The sequence below is a fragment of the Oreochromis niloticus genome, linkage group LG12, assembly GCF_001858045.2.
Source record: "Oreochromis niloticus isolate F11D_XX linkage group LG12, O_niloticus_UMD_NMBU, whole genome shotgun sequence".
Classification (NCBI taxonomy): domain Eukaryota; kingdom Metazoa; phylum Chordata; class Actinopteri; order Cichliformes; family Cichlidae; genus Oreochromis; species Oreochromis niloticus.
The window spans coordinates 18,238,448-18,255,243 of NC_031977.2; the positions used below are offsets into that span (position 1 = coordinate 18,238,448).

General features: G+C 41.7%; 2 protein-coding genes across 3 annotated transcripts; one reads left to right on the top strand and one right to left on the bottom strand.

Moving 5' to 3' along the window:
• The first annotated feature begins 190 nt into the window (after positions 1-190).
• On the top strand, positions 191-6,943 carry svopa (SV2 related protein a). Its single transcript, XM_003451724.5, has 16 exons — positions 191-470; positions 1,624-1,781; positions 1,892-1,977; positions 2,064-2,162; positions 2,588-2,659; positions 2,826-2,950; positions 3,041-3,104; positions 3,191-3,316; positions 3,419-3,547; positions 3,655-3,728; positions 3,841-3,917; positions 4,041-4,145; positions 4,427-4,538; positions 4,629-4,710; positions 4,817-4,906; positions 4,998-6,943. The coding sequence occupies exons 1-16, from the start codon at positions 424-426 to the stop codon at positions 5,208-5,210; spliced, it is 1,659 nt and encodes a 552-aa protein (XP_003451772.1). The 5' UTR covers positions 191-423; the 3' UTR covers positions 5,211-6,943.
• LOC100707832 (D-amino-acid oxidase) lies at positions 6,784-16,774 on the bottom strand. Of its 2 annotated transcripts, none has more exons than XM_005473333.4 (11): positions 16,389-16,774; positions 15,684-15,879; positions 15,473-15,587; positions 9,767-9,843; positions 9,242-9,307; positions 8,738-8,792; positions 8,080-8,184; positions 7,914-7,996; positions 7,522-7,639; positions 7,182-7,280; positions 6,784-7,099 (listed from the first exon to the last, which is right to left on the bottom strand). In XM_005473333.4, the coding sequence occupies exons 2-11, from the start codon at positions 15,875-15,877 to the stop codon at positions 6,974-6,976; spliced, it is 1,038 nt and encodes a 345-aa protein (XP_005473390.1). In that variant the 5' UTR covers positions 15,878-15,879; positions 16,389-16,774; the 3' UTR covers positions 6,784-6,973. The 2 variants fall into 2 exon arrangements, with proteins under 2 accessions (XP_005473390.1, XP_003451695.1); XM_003451647.5 differs by having other exon boundaries at positions 15,684-15,884; positions 16,389-16,773.
• Positions 16,775-16,796: the final 22 nt, after the last annotated feature.

Consider the following 16,796-nt stretch of genomic DNA (forward strand, 5'->3'; position numbering starts at 1 on the left):
TACGTCACTGGTTGTAACTTATTTCCTAACCCCTATTATCATTATTATTATTATTATTATTAATATTATTGTAGCAAACTTGCATCGAGTTGTACTAATAGTTTCAACCACACTCGCTTCTGGGTGTTCTTTCAATAACTTTCACGTTACAGCTTTAGAAATTCCGATTCATTCCGTTTCCCGGTCTGTTTTCCAGCGTCAGTGTTGATAACTCGTCATGTGTTGGCTCGTGTAATCAGCAGTCATGCGGTCTCATACCCTCCTGAGCTCATGCCTTTCCGAGAGTCTCGCGCTGTGACTTGCGCAGGGCAGCCTCTCATTGGCTGTCGACGGACACCCGGAGCAGGTCGCTCTCCTCGGTGCTGAAATCGCAGCCCGTCGTGACCATGTAAACGGCGATGATGCCAAACGGACCGTCGGCCAATGAACACCAAAATGGACGATGATCTGTTCCAGCTGAGACAGCTGCCGTGAGTACGGTGCAGTCTGCACACCAACGCCTTTTTTGTGTGTTTTCTCCTCCCGGCTTTGCGTGATTGTCCGACGCATCGCCCTCTGACGGCTTCGCGTCGCCTTTGATTAGCTCCCTGGACCACAGATAGCCTGAAGCTGCTCAAAAGCACCGATCGTGCAGTTTTATTATCCACACATGTGTTCCCAGATAGAAGAGAAACAAAGAACAACAACACCGCGTCTCCTGTCTCCGCTACTGGAGGCATTTTGTTTACAGGCTTAGCATCTTCCTAAGAAACTATTTATTTACCGGAAGCAGACTGGCTGTGATTTCTAAGCTTAATAAGTTTCTGGGTTTGTTTTTGTTTTTTTAATGATTTTCATTTATTTATTTTTTTTTACTATGTTTGCTGCCATAAGACAATTTATCACAGCCCTGCTGCACATGCGTTAAGGCTGGCCCATGACAGTCTAGCCTAGCCTTCGTGAGAGATATTTGTGAGTCTCCTTTCAGAATCCTGCACAAATAATGACACATGCTAAAAAAAAAAAAAAATTAAAAGCACATTTTCTTTTTGTTTCAAAGATAAGGTAAACATATCAGAGCAGTCCACTGCAGCATAGCTACCTACTCCCATGTGTGCTTTTCTTACCCGAGAGATTGAAAGGGGAAATTACAGTGTTTACAGGGGAACACAGACCTCCCCGGAAATCTCACTCATCTGTAATACTGATAGGCTACTTTCCACTGGAAGCAGGCTATGTTATGTAATTACAGTGATTAAGACGTCCCACTCTCCATGTTCTTTTTTAGTCTTTCAGCCTGACCAAACTATCAATTATCTGCATGTAGAAGAAGATTATTCCTTCCATCCTTCACATGTGCATCTCTTAGCCTTTAAAAGCTTGCCTGGCAGTGAAGTGGAGTGTGCCAACCTGTCTGCTGGCCTGACATGGTTTCCCCATTGGAGAATAATACCACCCATACACAAAATCAAAGCCAGGAAAAGCTCATATCACCAAGGCAACAGCCTCTGACTCTCATTTGCACTCAGCATTGCTCTGGCACCAGTATTATGAAACTCCTGTGACCTGCCTTATTGTAGATAAGTTCATCCTCCTGAGCTTAGGATAAGATATACTCTATCCTCTTCTTTATGTTTTTTGTAGTGTTGTCCGCTTCCGTCGCACAGGTGAGAGCACACGCTCAGAGGAAGATGTCGAGAGCAGAGAGCAGGATGCCAGGATTGCAGAGCAGACTGATCTGGAGGCTGTGGCGCTCACTGAGGGAGCTCCAGTACCTCGAGAGTTTGCTAATCCGACTGATGGTACAGTATGGCATGGCTTCATTTCTCTCAGACAGCTGTTTTAAAGTCTTACATTTTCCTCCTGGGCTCAGACTCACATACAATCTTGCTGCACGCCCTCATTCTCTCAGACACATTCATGGTGGAAGATGCCGTAGAAGCCATAGGCTTTGGGACATTTCAGTGGAAACTCTCCATCCTCACTGGCCTATCCTGGGTGAGAACTGCTCTTTCATTTAAATAAACACCATAGTATCATGACAACTGCATATGAATTCACTGAGTATCTTTGTGTGTTTTCAGATGGCTGATGCTATGGAGATGATGATCCTCAGCATCTTAGCTCCACAGCTCCACTGTGAATGGAGACTGCCCAGCCTGGAAGTGGCACTGCTTACATCGGTAATGTCTCTCTTATGTCTGTGAAAGTCCTCCTCTTGCAGTGCAATATGACCGTCCTGTCAGTTATTGATCGAGTTTTCAGGGATGATTTTGTACTTGTATCAAAACGGAGCCAGCAAATGGAGAAGAAAAGGAGACCTGAGCATGCTTCAGATATGTGCTGAATCTTCGCAACCTTAATGAATCTGAAAGTCATATTTAGAGTCAGAGTAAAATACAGAATATCATTCAAAAAAGGAAATTAAGGTTCACTTACTAAAGACATTAAACATTCACATTTTGGTAGCTCAAACCAAAACCAAATACTACTGACAGTTTAAGAACAGTCAGTGTAGAAGAGGATGTGCATGCTATGTTGGAAAACTTTTGGCTGCAATCTGACTGGGACTTGATTTTTTTCTGTTTTTTTTTTCTTCTTGATACAGGCAGTATTCATCGGGATGATGATCAGCTCTTCTCTTTGGGGGAACATATCTGACAAATATGGCAGAAAGACAGTAAGTTCTAATAGCATTCAGTCTGAGGTCCAAATGATTTACAGAGTTGTGGTTTCTTAGTAAATACTAGACAACAGGAGTGAGCCATTTCATTATGCCACAGAGTGGGATTTTGCTTATTTATTTATTTAGCAGTGTATTATGTCTTGATTGTATACACATGCAGGGTCTGAAGCTGAGTGTTCTGTGGACGATGTTCTATGGCCTGATGAGTGCTTTTGCACCTATTTACGGGTGGATCCTTGTCCTCCGTGCACTGGTGGGCTTCGGCATTGGAGGGGCACCTCAGTCGTGAGTAACCCGTCATCTTGAAAAAACAAACAAACAACAAGTTGTAATGCATGGCGATTGGGTTCATAATAAAGTGCCTCTTTTTGTAAGGGTGACGCTGTATGCTGAGTTTCTGCCTATGAAGTCCAGAGCCACATGCATCTTGCTTATTGAGGTACGGAGTGCACAAATATCACATCTTATATAATTTCAGCACTTAAACCTTCTCAGCCCTAAAACCTGCGTTTGCTGCTGTCGTAGATATTTTGGGCACTGGGCACTGTATTTGAGGTCCTCTTAGCGATCCTGGTGATGCCCACTCTGGGCTGGCGCTGGCTGCTCGGACTTTCTACCATTCCTCTCTTCATTTTTGCCATTCTGTGCTTTGTAAGTATGTTAGCAGTCTTGAGCTGCTCTACAACTTGAAGCATTATGGATTACAGCTTTATCAACCTGATTTTTCTTTTGTTTTTTGGTGGGTGGGAGCAGTGGCTGCCAGAGAGTGCTCGATACGATGTGCTGACCGGGAATCAGGAAAAGGCTCTGAACACACTGAAGCGCATTGCCACTGAGAACGGAGCACCCATGCCACTGGGAAAACTGATCGCAGCCAGACAGGTGCGTTGTGCTTCTGCAAAAACTCTAAATGCTTTGTGTACATTAAGTACCCTCTATCATACTGCCATTTGTGTTCTGAGGGGTTTTTTATGGCTGTTTTTTATTAGGAAGATCGTGGGAAGATTCGAGACTTATTTTCATCTCACTTCCGCTGGACCACAGTCCTGCTGTGGTTTATTTGGTAAATTAGCAATTGATAATGTCTTCCTCTTTCTCGAAAACCTCATGTTTTCATAGTCCAGTGATTTACCTAAAGCAAATCAGAATGAATTGATCTGTTTCTCTTCCTGCAGGTTTGCAAATGCTTTCTCTTACTATGGGCTGGTGCTGCTCACCACAGAGCTGTTTCAGGAGGGAGGCGCATGTGGAAGTGAGTCAGACGCTGATAAAGGGCCTCACACACTTTATGGTGGTTATGTTTTTGCAAAAAGCATCACAGACAGTAGGCTGAGTGCTGGATTTGAAGCATCCTGTTTGGTGTAACTCCCTCTAGTGTCCAAAGGTAATAAGGAGGAGCTCCGATGCAGCTTAGAGTGTAAATACCTGAATTCTGACGATTATAAAGACCTGCTGTGGACTACGTTATCTGAATTCCCAGGTACACATCGCTAAGCTCTCTTTAATTTGTTGTTCAATATTTTAACAACTGTGCAAAGTTTGCTCTAAATTATGCACCAATATGACCACCTGCTGGTTATTATGCATTAATATAAATGCCTCCTCTCTTCTTGCTTCAGTTATTGTTCTATTGGTTTTTTTCATACACTCATGCAGGCACTCATTTTGGTGTCTCAATAGGATTGGCTGCACCTGCATTTTTTCTACTATGTGAGAGTATGCAGTTTGATTTAGGGGTCTGAGTATGCTGATGTTGTACAGGACTGCTGGTGACGCTGTGGGCTATCGATCGACTGGGAAGGAGGAAGACCATGGCACTGTGTTTCTTCGTTTTCTCTATGTGTATTATTCCACTCTATGGCTGTGTTGGGAGGTAAAGGAACAACTGGCCATAATCAGCCTTTTAAATACTTTAAGAATTAGTAACGCTGTCTATTTACTGATACTGATTTATCCCCTGCAGAGCCTCCATGACAGTGTTGATATTCATCGCCAGAGCATTTATTGCAGGAGGGTTTCAGGCAGCCTATGTGTACACTCCAGAAGTAAGATATCTACTCAGTGTGCAGTTTTGCTCCTACTGTGTAAAACACATTTGCACGGCAGAATTAGAAAAAGGGAAGCCTCATATGTATTTCTGAAACTCTGCAGGTATACCCAACAGCGACCAGAGCTTTAGGATTGGGAACAAGCAGTGGAATGGCCAGAGTTGGTGCCCTAATCACTCCGTTTGTTGCCCAGGTAACACTTTGTTTTCCCATGACAACACAGCACAAAAACGTCAGAGTGTTAGTATCACACATTGTGCTTGTCCCTGGGCTTCATCCTGCAGGTGATGCTGGAGTCCTCGGTGTACCTGGCTCTGTCGGTGTACTGCTGCTGTTGCCTCTTCGCGGCCATCGCCTCCTGCGCGCTGCCAATTGAGACGACAGGCCGCGGCCTGCAGGAGTCCAGCCACCGTGAGTGGGGACAGGAGATGATGGGTCGGGCCCCTTCCCACAGCGCTGGAGGAGTCCCCGACTCCAGCTCCGGCTCCCAGGGCTGAGGATGCGTCAGCTGCAGTGCAGCTGACAGGAGACCACAGTGAAGAAGAGAAGCAAGGAGAGGGAAGACAACAAAACCAGCTCTCTGTGTTCATCTCTGCCCCCCTTCTATGATCTTCAGTTTAGTCACTGCAGTGGCTGGGAGCCAGGCAACACAGTAGTTACATGTACACGTCATTGTACTTTTAGTCTTTTAAACACCATTGCTCTCACAAGTTTGCCACTGTATAACTGCACACAGGGTAATCAAGAAAGACCAAATGACCTACATGAGTGTGAGAGCGAATGGGGGAGGAAAATCATGAATAAGAGAGAATTCTAATACTTCAACCAAAGTATTTTAATCCTGCTTTTCTAATCCAAGAGAAGCAAAAGGGAAAGCGTAAGGTCTAAACAACTATCTTCTTTTCAAAAAGCCTTAAAACTACCTATTTAGCTTGTGGTTGAGAGACCTACTCTTAAACCTATGAGAAAGCTGCTTCTGCTAACATAGTGGGCGTAGATACATATGTAAGGAACAGCATTATCCTGTGCGCACAATTTGCCTGCTGAAATACACTAATCACACTTGTCTTTAATTTTTAAAACAGGGCATTGATAGATTGAAGGAAAGTCCCAAACAAAAGGGCATCTGATCGAAAAGGGTGTGGGGTTATTTAGTAGTTTCAGCTGTGAGAGGTGAAAGGAAGTCACTAGCTTTCATACATCAAGCATCCTTTTGAGCTCTTGTGTTGTACGTGTTGTTCTTGTGTCAGTATTAGTTCACATTTTAACACGGTAAAGACCCACAGAAAATGCAGGTAACATTGAAAATACCACCTCATCTGTTGATCATTATCAGGACAGATTCTTTATAGCAAGCTGAGGGATCTGCTGAAGAATTCATCAGAAGATATTAACATCAGTAAGATAATAACTTCTCATATTTACAGCACAAACACGCTCCACGGATCCTGTATTTACGTTAACATTAAAGTGTTTGATCATTTAAATCTGAGCAGTTTCTCAACACCCAAAGCTGACTGAGCCTAGTTAGCAAGGTTTACATCATTTAAAAATACAAAAACAGTCACACATGTATGTGGTGTCATAATCTATAGACCTTGATGCATCTCGTGCCCTACATCAGCAGACTTTGATGCTGCGTTCCCGAATGTCCACAGCGGGATGTTGCGTTCTGTAAATAATGTATCAATACCTGGTTTAGTTGTTGTCTTTGCTTTTGTTTGTAACAGAGGTGACGTGGAGATGGACTGAGGGAAGTTTTGTTTAAAAAAAATAAAGACAGAGATATACGATATAGGTCTGATGAGCTGTTACCTGCCAGTGTTTGAGATGAAGAGCTGCATTACGTGTCTGTGTGCACAGATCCTTGTCAATGCACTGGATGTAAATGTGTATGATACTGTAGTAAATGATCTTTCAAAGACAAGCAGCAGTCATGTTTTTATTAATTTATTAGTTAAATATTTTTAATTAGTTGCAAATCTTGCATTTAGTGCACTATAAATTCCCTAAAATATGTACAATTTATACATAAAAAGTGCTTCTCAAATTATCCAAATCTCGAATAGATTTCAGCATGATTCTCTTACATATGTGCCATTGTTTAATTAACAATGGTGGCCTTGTCCTTAACTTTGCAGGTGCATGAGACTGTTTGAAAATGATGTTTAATATTAAATTAGTGGAGGCTCGGAGCAATATGTGCACTGATGCTGACATTTGAAAAAAAGAGCATCAATCGTTACTTCTGCACAGCTATTCACAAGCGAGCTTTTGGACCTTTGCCTTTTTGTTCCACGATCTGACCAAAGAGCCTCGCCGCTTCCTCGGCACAGCCTCGGTGAATGGTGAGTCCGAAACCTCCGTGGCCATAGTTGTGTATCACCTGAATAATGTTACAGTATTTTAGACAATTAATAGCAGAAATATGCATTTAGAGTTCCGCTACTTAGATCTTAAAAGGATACCTCTATGGGGGTTTCACCAGACCATATGGCTTCCCTCTCCAGTCGGACTTTGCTGCGAACAGGCCTGAGGCCAGACCAGTCGTCGACTATCCTGGCATGCTGAGATTAGAGAACAAAGAGATGAAAGCTTTTCAAAACTGAAAATAAATAAACAAATATATAATAATAAAGGTAACTCAGAAACTGCAAATTTGACACTCAGTTACATCTTTTTAGAATGAGTTCTAAATATATCAAATGAAAAATGTTAAATACTTCAGCACCACAGAACACTTACTGTAAATAATTAATCACACTTGACTCATCATATCTTTTTATGGCCTTGTTGAAATCATCGTACCTTGAGACTAGGCTCAAGCTGACAAGCTTTTTCCCAGATTTCTTTATGGTCGACAGAGTTATTCTGTTCACTCCAGTTTCCCACCTGGAAAACGCCGCCAACCGTCACAAGACGACTTCTGCAGACACAAATGTTTTGCACACTGATAAAAACAGCTCTTGCTTTCTGTCTTCAGTGTACTCCAACCCCAAATCAATACGAAAAAGTGCTGCAGCTGTTAACATAGCCACTGAACTACAGAGAGTAACTACTAAAGCTACTACGTTTAAAAACTTTTTTTTAAAGGTGAAATATATAAAATCCTCTAACTGCAAATGTAGTAATACTATAAGTCAACAGCTGTGTGCTTCTGCAGTTCAGTGCTTATCAGTGTGGCGTGTTACTTGTACTACCCTGGAATGATATATGGTGAATTGTATGTTCCTTTGGTGAAATCGTGGGTAATAATCCAGTGCTTCAGCCAGGGAGCATCAACCTGAAATACAAACAAACACCAGTTCATTCCGTCATTCCTTTATCTCTTGTGCAGTACATGCACACAGCCCTATATATTCTCACCTTCAATATCTGGCCACGGCCTGGTTTCAGGTCTGGATCTGGCTGCAGTTGGCCTGACCACATCCCACTGCAGTTTATGATCACATCTGCTCCGGTTTCAGCCAGCTAAAAAAAGTCAAGGATGATAGGAGATAACAAACATGGTGAGAGATAACTTTTACTCAACTCGTCTGGAGGCTGTAAAACATTACAACATTGAGTAATAAATGTTAATATAGTACAGACTGGGCATAAGTCAGCAAAATGCCATTAAAGACGACCAGCTGAAGTTCAAACCAGGCATCAGAATGAGTAAATAAAGTAACTTGAGTGACTTTGAACGTGTGGTGTGGTTGTTAATGGGAAACCAGCTGGTCTGAGTATTTCAGAAACTGCTGACCTACTGGGATTTTCCCACACTGCAGAAAATGTTCAGAAAATGAGAAACTATGCAGTGAGCAGCTGTTCTTTGGGTGAAAATGCCTGTGGTCAGAGGAGGGAGACCAGACAGCTACAAGAAATGACGTCAACATGAACCTAAAACTCTGAGCAATGTTTCTAGCACCTCGCTGAATCTATGCCACGACGAATTAAGTCAGATTAGAAGGTGTGCCTAATAAAGTGTCCAGTGAATGTATAAAGAACTTGCTAGCACAATACACTGAAAACTTTCACTAACCTCCTTGAAGGACTTTATTTTCCTGTGATAAAATTTCACTCCCCTCTTTCGCAACCTGCAAATAAAAACACTGTGCACTAGAAAACCTTTTATATTAAGGAGCATCAATGCTAAACACACAAGCATGAGCATAAATATAATCTGGGCCTAAAACAGGATCCAAAATTTTTAACTTCTTCACTAGTCTCTACTAATAGTAGGGAACCTAATGAAGACTATATGTTTATTACTCTTATTACTAATACATAATAGAATGAAGTCTCAAGTATATGTTACTCAGTATTTTGTATTGTGGGATCATTACTGTCCACCAGGAACAGCATATATATCAGACAACATTATAAAATTGTAAACACGATATAGTCTAATGTTAGGGGTAAAATATAAAAACAACTGATCTCAAACACTGTCAAATACTTTGGGAATTTTAAAGCTAACTCAGGAGGTTGGACTAAATAAATCAATACTGATACAACATGAGAATTTAGTTAGGTGATCACTCACCACTCCATAAGCCAAGGTAAGTATGTTTTACCCTCTACCATGAGAGCAGTGTTGAACCACCCATACCTGAACAAATAATAAGAAGCATATGTGTTTCACTAAAACTGCTGGTTGAGCAACATTGTCCATTCAATCACAGAAAATACTGGTAACTTTTAGTGGGAAGCTTGTAATACAGTGAAATTCACACGTTTAGAATTTTTTAATTCATGTTTATCAAACTAAACATGATTTTATGATATTTGAAACCTGAGTCTACATCCTCAGTGTGACTTGCAACCCTAACCCTGTTATATGTTTTTGTTCAAGATCAACACAAATGCCACATGTCGCAAAAATGGTACAACTTAAAACTCATATATTCACATTTATATTAAATTTGTTCTTTTTTTATTTTGTCAGACATTTAAATAAATAAGCCAGTTGTTTTTTAATTTAATTCTTTTGTAATTATTTCATGTATGTGGCTAACTATTTGTTCATTTGTGTCTCGTCTTTCATTGGCGTTTTTCAGAAAGAGCTTACTTGTATCCAGGAAAAATCTGCAGCTCTCGCTCTGTGAGCTGCCTGAAGCCGAGAACGCTGTCCTTAAACGAGGGATCCTGCAACCAAAAACAAGCCACAGGCAGTGAGAGGGCAATCTTATGGGTTTCACAGTCACCAAATCACATTATTATAGAGGATGCATCCACTGTGAAACTTTGAGCCTCGTGTGGCCAAACACTGATATTTTGTTTGGGTTTTTATCTTCAATAAAGAAATCTTCAACAGAGAAAGTTACTTAAGTGCATCTTGAAAACCCGCTTGTCTTTACTGTGTTATATCTGGGCTGCTAATGCATGGGCTGTCTTGGTGATGTCGGGTCAGCTGACTCTTCCCTCTGGTTATGACTCAAACGCATGTCTGTGTCACACATTCCTCTCAGTGCTATTACATTATGAAAGTACTTAGTAATAGCTTAATGCATACAAACTCCCTAAAGATTAGGAATCGAGTTGAAAGACACATTTTTTTGTTGTCAGAATTCTCAGTACACACTCTCATAGAAGTTAATATGTTAATAAGTGTTTCTGGGTTAGATGGGGTTTCATCAGCTCCTGGTTATTTACTAACTTCCTCAGCAACATTTGCTACAACTGAGGATAACCACATTTTTTTTATGAAGTGCCAAATTAACGTTGGGAATAAGCCCTGCCAACTAAACAGAGTCGCTCTATCATGTATATTATTAATATTTGACGTCTTGCATAGATTGCAGTGGAACTTTATGATACAATATTGGTTTCCGTTTTCCTACCAGTGATTGGAATTTCCTTAATATGGAACAATACTTATGTGGTAACACTGAAGGCTCACCATCAGTAACAGTACAGGCAGTTTTGGGGTTGACGTAATTACCCAGTTTCCTAAATAACACAGAATTAAAACACAGCCTGATTGTACTTTGGGATTATTTGGCTTCTCTAATGAGATAAGAGCCATTTCCATTCTTGACAAATAGGCTTTCGATGTAGGCATGACTACAACTAAAAGAAATGTATGTTACTTCACTGGAAGTCGTTATTACTCGCGTGTTGCAAGAGAAGGCTCAATGAAATGCTTTCTGCTGCTAAGAGGGAGCAGATTTGTTGTAACACATGAAATTCACAAAAGAATTTCCAGAGTGCACTGAACCCGATTCTGGACATATTCTTGAGTTTTGCATCACTATTGTAACTCTGCATTGTGCCAACTTGGATTGGTTCTACAGCTTTCTATTTCTGTTTTGCTATGCTAAGCTTTTTGTTTCATTATAGAGTTAAGATAAAATAAGAATACGTAAAAATTAGTGTTTTAAAGTCATCCAGTTTCATTGCTTGAACTGTGAACATTTAACCGGCACTAAACTAATGTGACACAACAGATAAAAAGAGCCCACCGCTTGATCTTACTTGCAAACATGCAGAAATCACTCAACAATGCCAATGCCGGCTAATATACAGTTGTGTTCTCAAGCTTACATCCACTCATCATAGGCACGGATGTACATCAATGTTAATGATGTCTTTGAACTGTTGTTTTCTAGAGTGGAACGATTGTACAGCATGTTTAATGACTTAAAAAACATAAAACAAGAATTTGGTGCACAAGTTTGAATTCATTTTGGATTTTCTTTAATTCACACAGCATCAAAACTATACATATAGTCTCATATATATACATTAGCCCCCACTGATCTTTGGTTAAATGTCCAGTAGTAAGTGGCACCTCACCAGATGTTTTTGGTAGCCATCAACAAGCTCGTTTAAATTGGTCGGTTTTCGTAATGTTAGCCTGCTTTATCCATTCCAAAAAAACATTTTTCATGTGTGTTTGTGTTTGGGATCATCGTCCTGTTGTAACACCCACATGTGTCTAAGATTCAACCACCTAGCTGTTGATTCAAGGTGAAGTTAAAGTTAATGTATGTAAATATTTGAATCTACGTTTAGTTTTGACTGTTTGCAGATTATAGAAAATCTAAAATAAATCCAAACTTGAGCACTCAATTTTTGTTTTTTAAAGTCATTAAAGATGCTTTACAATCATTCCACACTAAAAAAGGAACAGTTGAAAGAGTCATTAAATGCCCAAATGCAAGCTTTCTTGTAATTTCTGTATTTTGTGGGGTTTTTTTTTATCACGATCGGCTAATTTGGATCTTTACAACAAACTGTTTTTTACCCACTTTATCCTTTTGTAAAGCTGTGGTATGACAAGAATCTGATGAATGTAAGTAAACTTCTGACCACATCTGTATAAGTCCATCCCCATTCGTGACTGTCAGACCACTCAAGCAGACAGCTGAATATTTCCATATTCCATATTTCCAGAACTGCAGTGTGACAGGGTCCTTACTACATACCCAAGCAGTTTACACGTGCATTCCTGAATGTTTGTACGTACTATGGGATGTCATCCACATTGTTACAAGAGTTCAGAATTTGCATATTTGTGCTTTCTCATTTTTCTAGAATAATTATACAGCTTCCACAGTCTTAATCATGTGCAAAGCAATTTTCCTGCAAGTTTTTCTCATTATTTGCTAGAAATGTCTGTAGCGTTAGTACACAGAATCCCAATTAACCCTGATTCTGAGTGTAAAGACAACCCTTAGTGGGGCCTCTCTCTTTACAATTTCCAACCAGTCCATTCAACAATCATTTATGTGGCTGAACAAAGCTCTACTTCAGAGCAACTGGACTTTGTTTAGTGTAGATATTGCCCTGGAATGCAATAAATTTGTGAATGAGTTGCTTGAAAGAACTTTCTGCAGTCATTAACAAACACCAGCATAAACACCCTGAGGCTGCTTTTACTGTTGCTGGCGACTTCAACCACACCAACTTAAAGACAGTCCTCCCCAGATTCCACCAACATGTCTCCTGCCACACCAGAGGAGACAAGACTTTAGACCATGTGTATTCCAACCTGGCTGGAGCCTACAAAGCAACACCCCTCCCCCACATTGGACAATCGGACCATCTCTCCCTGTTCCTCACACCTAGGTATTCACCACTCATCCAACGTGTGAAACCTGCTGTGAGGACAATTAAAAAGTGTGGCCAGAGGGGACAGACGCAGTGCTCCAGGACAGATTTAAAAACACAGACTGGAATATGTTCACCCACACAGACCTGGACCAATACGCCTCATCTGTACTGGATTACATCTCCAAAACCACAGACAGTGTCACCACCCAGAAACGGATCACCATGTACCCCAACCAGAAGTCTTGGATGAACCGGGATGTTCGTCTCCTCCTGAAGGCCCGCAACACCGCCTTTAGGTCAGGAGATGCACACGCCTACAGTACAGCCAGGTCTAATCTAAAGAAGGGCATCAAAAAAGCCAAACACCATTACAAAAAGAAGGTAGAAGAACACTTCTCCAACTCCAACCCCCGACGCATGTGGCATTACAGACTACAGGACCACCAAACCCTCCCCCGCATCCTCTGATGTCTCCTTCCTCAACGAGCTCAACAACTTTTATGCTCGTTTTGAGCGAGGGAACCCCACAACCACAACCAAAACAGACATGACGCCAGACCACCAACCTCTGACTCTCTCCCCCACCGATGTAGGAGCGGTGCTGAGCAGGATCAATGTCCACAAGGCTGCAGGTCCTGATGGTATCCCCGGGCGTGTTCTCAGAGCGTGTTCTGGGGAGCTTGCAGGAGTGCTCACAGACATATTCAACCTGTCCTTGGCCCACGCTGTGGTACCGGCCTGCTTCAAATCCACCTCCATCGTCCCGATACCCAAAAACTCCAACCCATCTAGCCTCAATGACTACCGCCCAGTAGCACTCACCCCCATCATCACTAAGTGCTTAGAGCAGCTGGTCCTAGCACACTTCAAATCCTGTCTCCCCCCCACCCTGGACCCCCACCAATTCGCATACCGCCAGAACAGGAGCACAGAGGATGCAGTCTCCATCGCACTGCACTCTGTCCTCTCACACCTGGACAACAACAACACCTACGCCAGAATGCTGTTTATAGACTTCAGTTCAGCATTCAATACAATCCACCCCTCACAACTCATCAGGAAACTGACAGACCTGGGCATCAGTTCCCTCATCTGCAAATGGTTACTGGACTTCCTGACCAACTGCCCCCAGCATGTCCAGCTGGATAACCGCTGCTCATCAACAATCACAATGAACACCGGTGTACCACAAGGCTGTGTGATGAGCCCTTTCCTTTACTCCCTCTTCACCCACGACTGCAGACCTGCTGATGGTTTCAACACCATCATTAAGTTTGCAGATGACACTACGGTGATTGGCCTCATCAGTGACAACGATGAGGCCGCCTACAGGGAGGAGGTGGATCGTCTGGCTGAGTGGTGCAACAGAAACAACCTGCTGCTTAACACTGAGAAGACCAAGGAGCTCATCGTGGACTACAGGAGGAATGCTGACCCACATCCACCCATCTACATTAAAGGGACGGCTGTGGAGCGTGTGAGCAGCTTCAAGTTCCTGGGTGTCCACATCTCCGAGGATCTCATCTGGACGACCAACTGCTCCAAGCTGGTCAAGAAGGCTCACCAGCGCCTCTTCTTCTTGAGGACTGAGGAAGAACCACCTGTCCTCAGACATCCTGGTGAACTTCTACCGCTGCACCATCGAGAGCATCCTGACCAACTGTATAACAGTCTGGTACGGGAACTGCTCCGCCTCGGACCGGAAGGCGTTGCAGAGGGTCGTGAAAACTGCCCAGCGCATCGCCGGAGCACCACTTCCTGCCATAAAGGACATCTACAGGAAGCGGTGTCTGAAAAGGGCTGGGAAAATCATCAAAGACCCCAGTCACCCATCACATAGACTCTTCACCCTCCTGCCCTCTGGGAGGCGCTACAGGAGCCTCCGGACTAAGACCACCAGGTACCGGAACAGCTTCTTCCCCACAGCTGTCAGACTCCTGAACTCTGCCTCCTGACATCTGACCCACGTTAAACTCATGGACTGAACATACACACACCCACAACCACCTACACACACACACAATGGACAACCGTACCCTCAAACACACAATAATAACATGGACTGAACCACCACTCACAACCACTAGCACTTTATATAGCCTCTGTAGAAATTATCCACATATCTCACTTATCTTAACTGCACTACTGTATAGTTCTGTGTAAATAATCATTCTGTACATACAATAATTTTTAATCCTACAACTGTTTATAACTTGCATAGTTCACATTTCTGTATAACTGTATATCTCATATTTCTGTATAGTTTTTTATTTCATATTCTGTATAGTTTTTTTCATATTTATATCCTGTTCATAGCCTGTACATAGCTTGTACTCACTACAGTCTGTACATACTTATAGTTATAGAATATTCATAACATACTTCATACCGTGTACATTGTAACATACCATAATAGACCCATTTCTGTAATATACTTACATATCTATATTATTGCTAATATATATTGTAATATATCTATATCACGGCTAAAGCACTTCTGGATGGATGCAAACTGCATTTCGTTGCCCTGTACCTGTGACATGTGCAATGACAATAAAGTTGAATTCTATTCTATTCTATTCTATTGATGTTGCACTTTAACTATATATATATACACACACACCTATGTTCTTGGCTGTAAAAGGTTCCCTAATAAGAATAAATCTTATCTTTGAGATAAAAAAAAGAAGTGTAGTTCCAAAAAAGAAGCAGTACTCACTGGTGCGGGTTCACTGCAAAGGTTGTAGCCAGACTCAAGGAATATTCCCATTTTTATGGACTCAGGTGACTTGAGAAAGCTGAGCAAGTAGTCGAATGTCTCTTTATTCCATTTTCTAAATGTCAAGGACACATATGGGAATAATGTAGCAATAGTAATGTTTGTAGATAAAAAGTAAAATCTAAAGGAAAGTTAAATAAAACACACTCACGTCTCCTGAACGTTGCCCTTATCATACAGATAAGGCTGCCAGAAGCCGGCTGCTCCATCACTAGTGGTCAGTGGAGTGAACTTGTCTGCATACACCTCGATGGTCAGCGGACTGACAATAGAGTGATAGTGCTCATAGATGCTCTGAGCTGTTGACAGGCCAATCACTCCTGCCCCAATCACTGCCACCCGCATGTCTGCACTAACATGAGACACAGTGAGACTCACTAACCCATGAAGGAATCAAACATAACCATTAACCAGCAGATTGAGTAAGACTGGATTCATTATTAACATTAAAACGATTTTCTTCTTTTTGTCTATTTGTTCATAGTTGAGAATAAGTTATATGTTCATGAAATATTTAAATAAAATTTAAAATATTTCAACATTTGAAGTCAATTATTACATGTGCGTATGCAGTATCTATAACAGAAATTACAATAAAGACCTTAAACGACCTATCTCCACTGATCAAACCTGCTGCATAACTGAGGGATGACCCACAGCTGTGCAGAACTTGTGCTTCCACATAGTTATGATTAAAAGTATTACGTAACACTGAGAACTGGTGAAACAAAGAATCCATCTGGGAAGCAACAACTTAGTTACTGAAACTTGAGTAAAAGCAGCACAGTGAGAGGGATCAGACGCACGTGCTGTCAGCATAGTTCACTTTATAGATTTCAGATAAATTTCGCCTTACCTTCTCTCTGGTTTTCCACCGCTTTGGGCAGAGTTAAAAAGCAAAAGTGTTTTCAACTCCGACTTCTAACTGGTTCGCCTCTCTCTTGCTAGCAAGGCGGAGATTGCAGGCACGTAGAGCGCAAGACGCGTTCACGGTGTATAGTTTAAACCGCAATCAACCTACTGAGAAAATGCTCTGTCGATTTCGCCTGATAATTAAAAGGACTGCAACGGATGGCAGTCACAGTGTTGTGCAAAAGTCTTGACCCTTACACAGAATTCATGTACAGAAATACAGCATATAAGACAAAAACATAGTTTGTACAGTTCCAACGAATCTGAAAGTCAGTATTTGCTATCACCACTTTTATTCTTCAACACAGGCGGAACTGTCTTGGTCAGTTTTCTTGTCATTTCTTTATTTAGT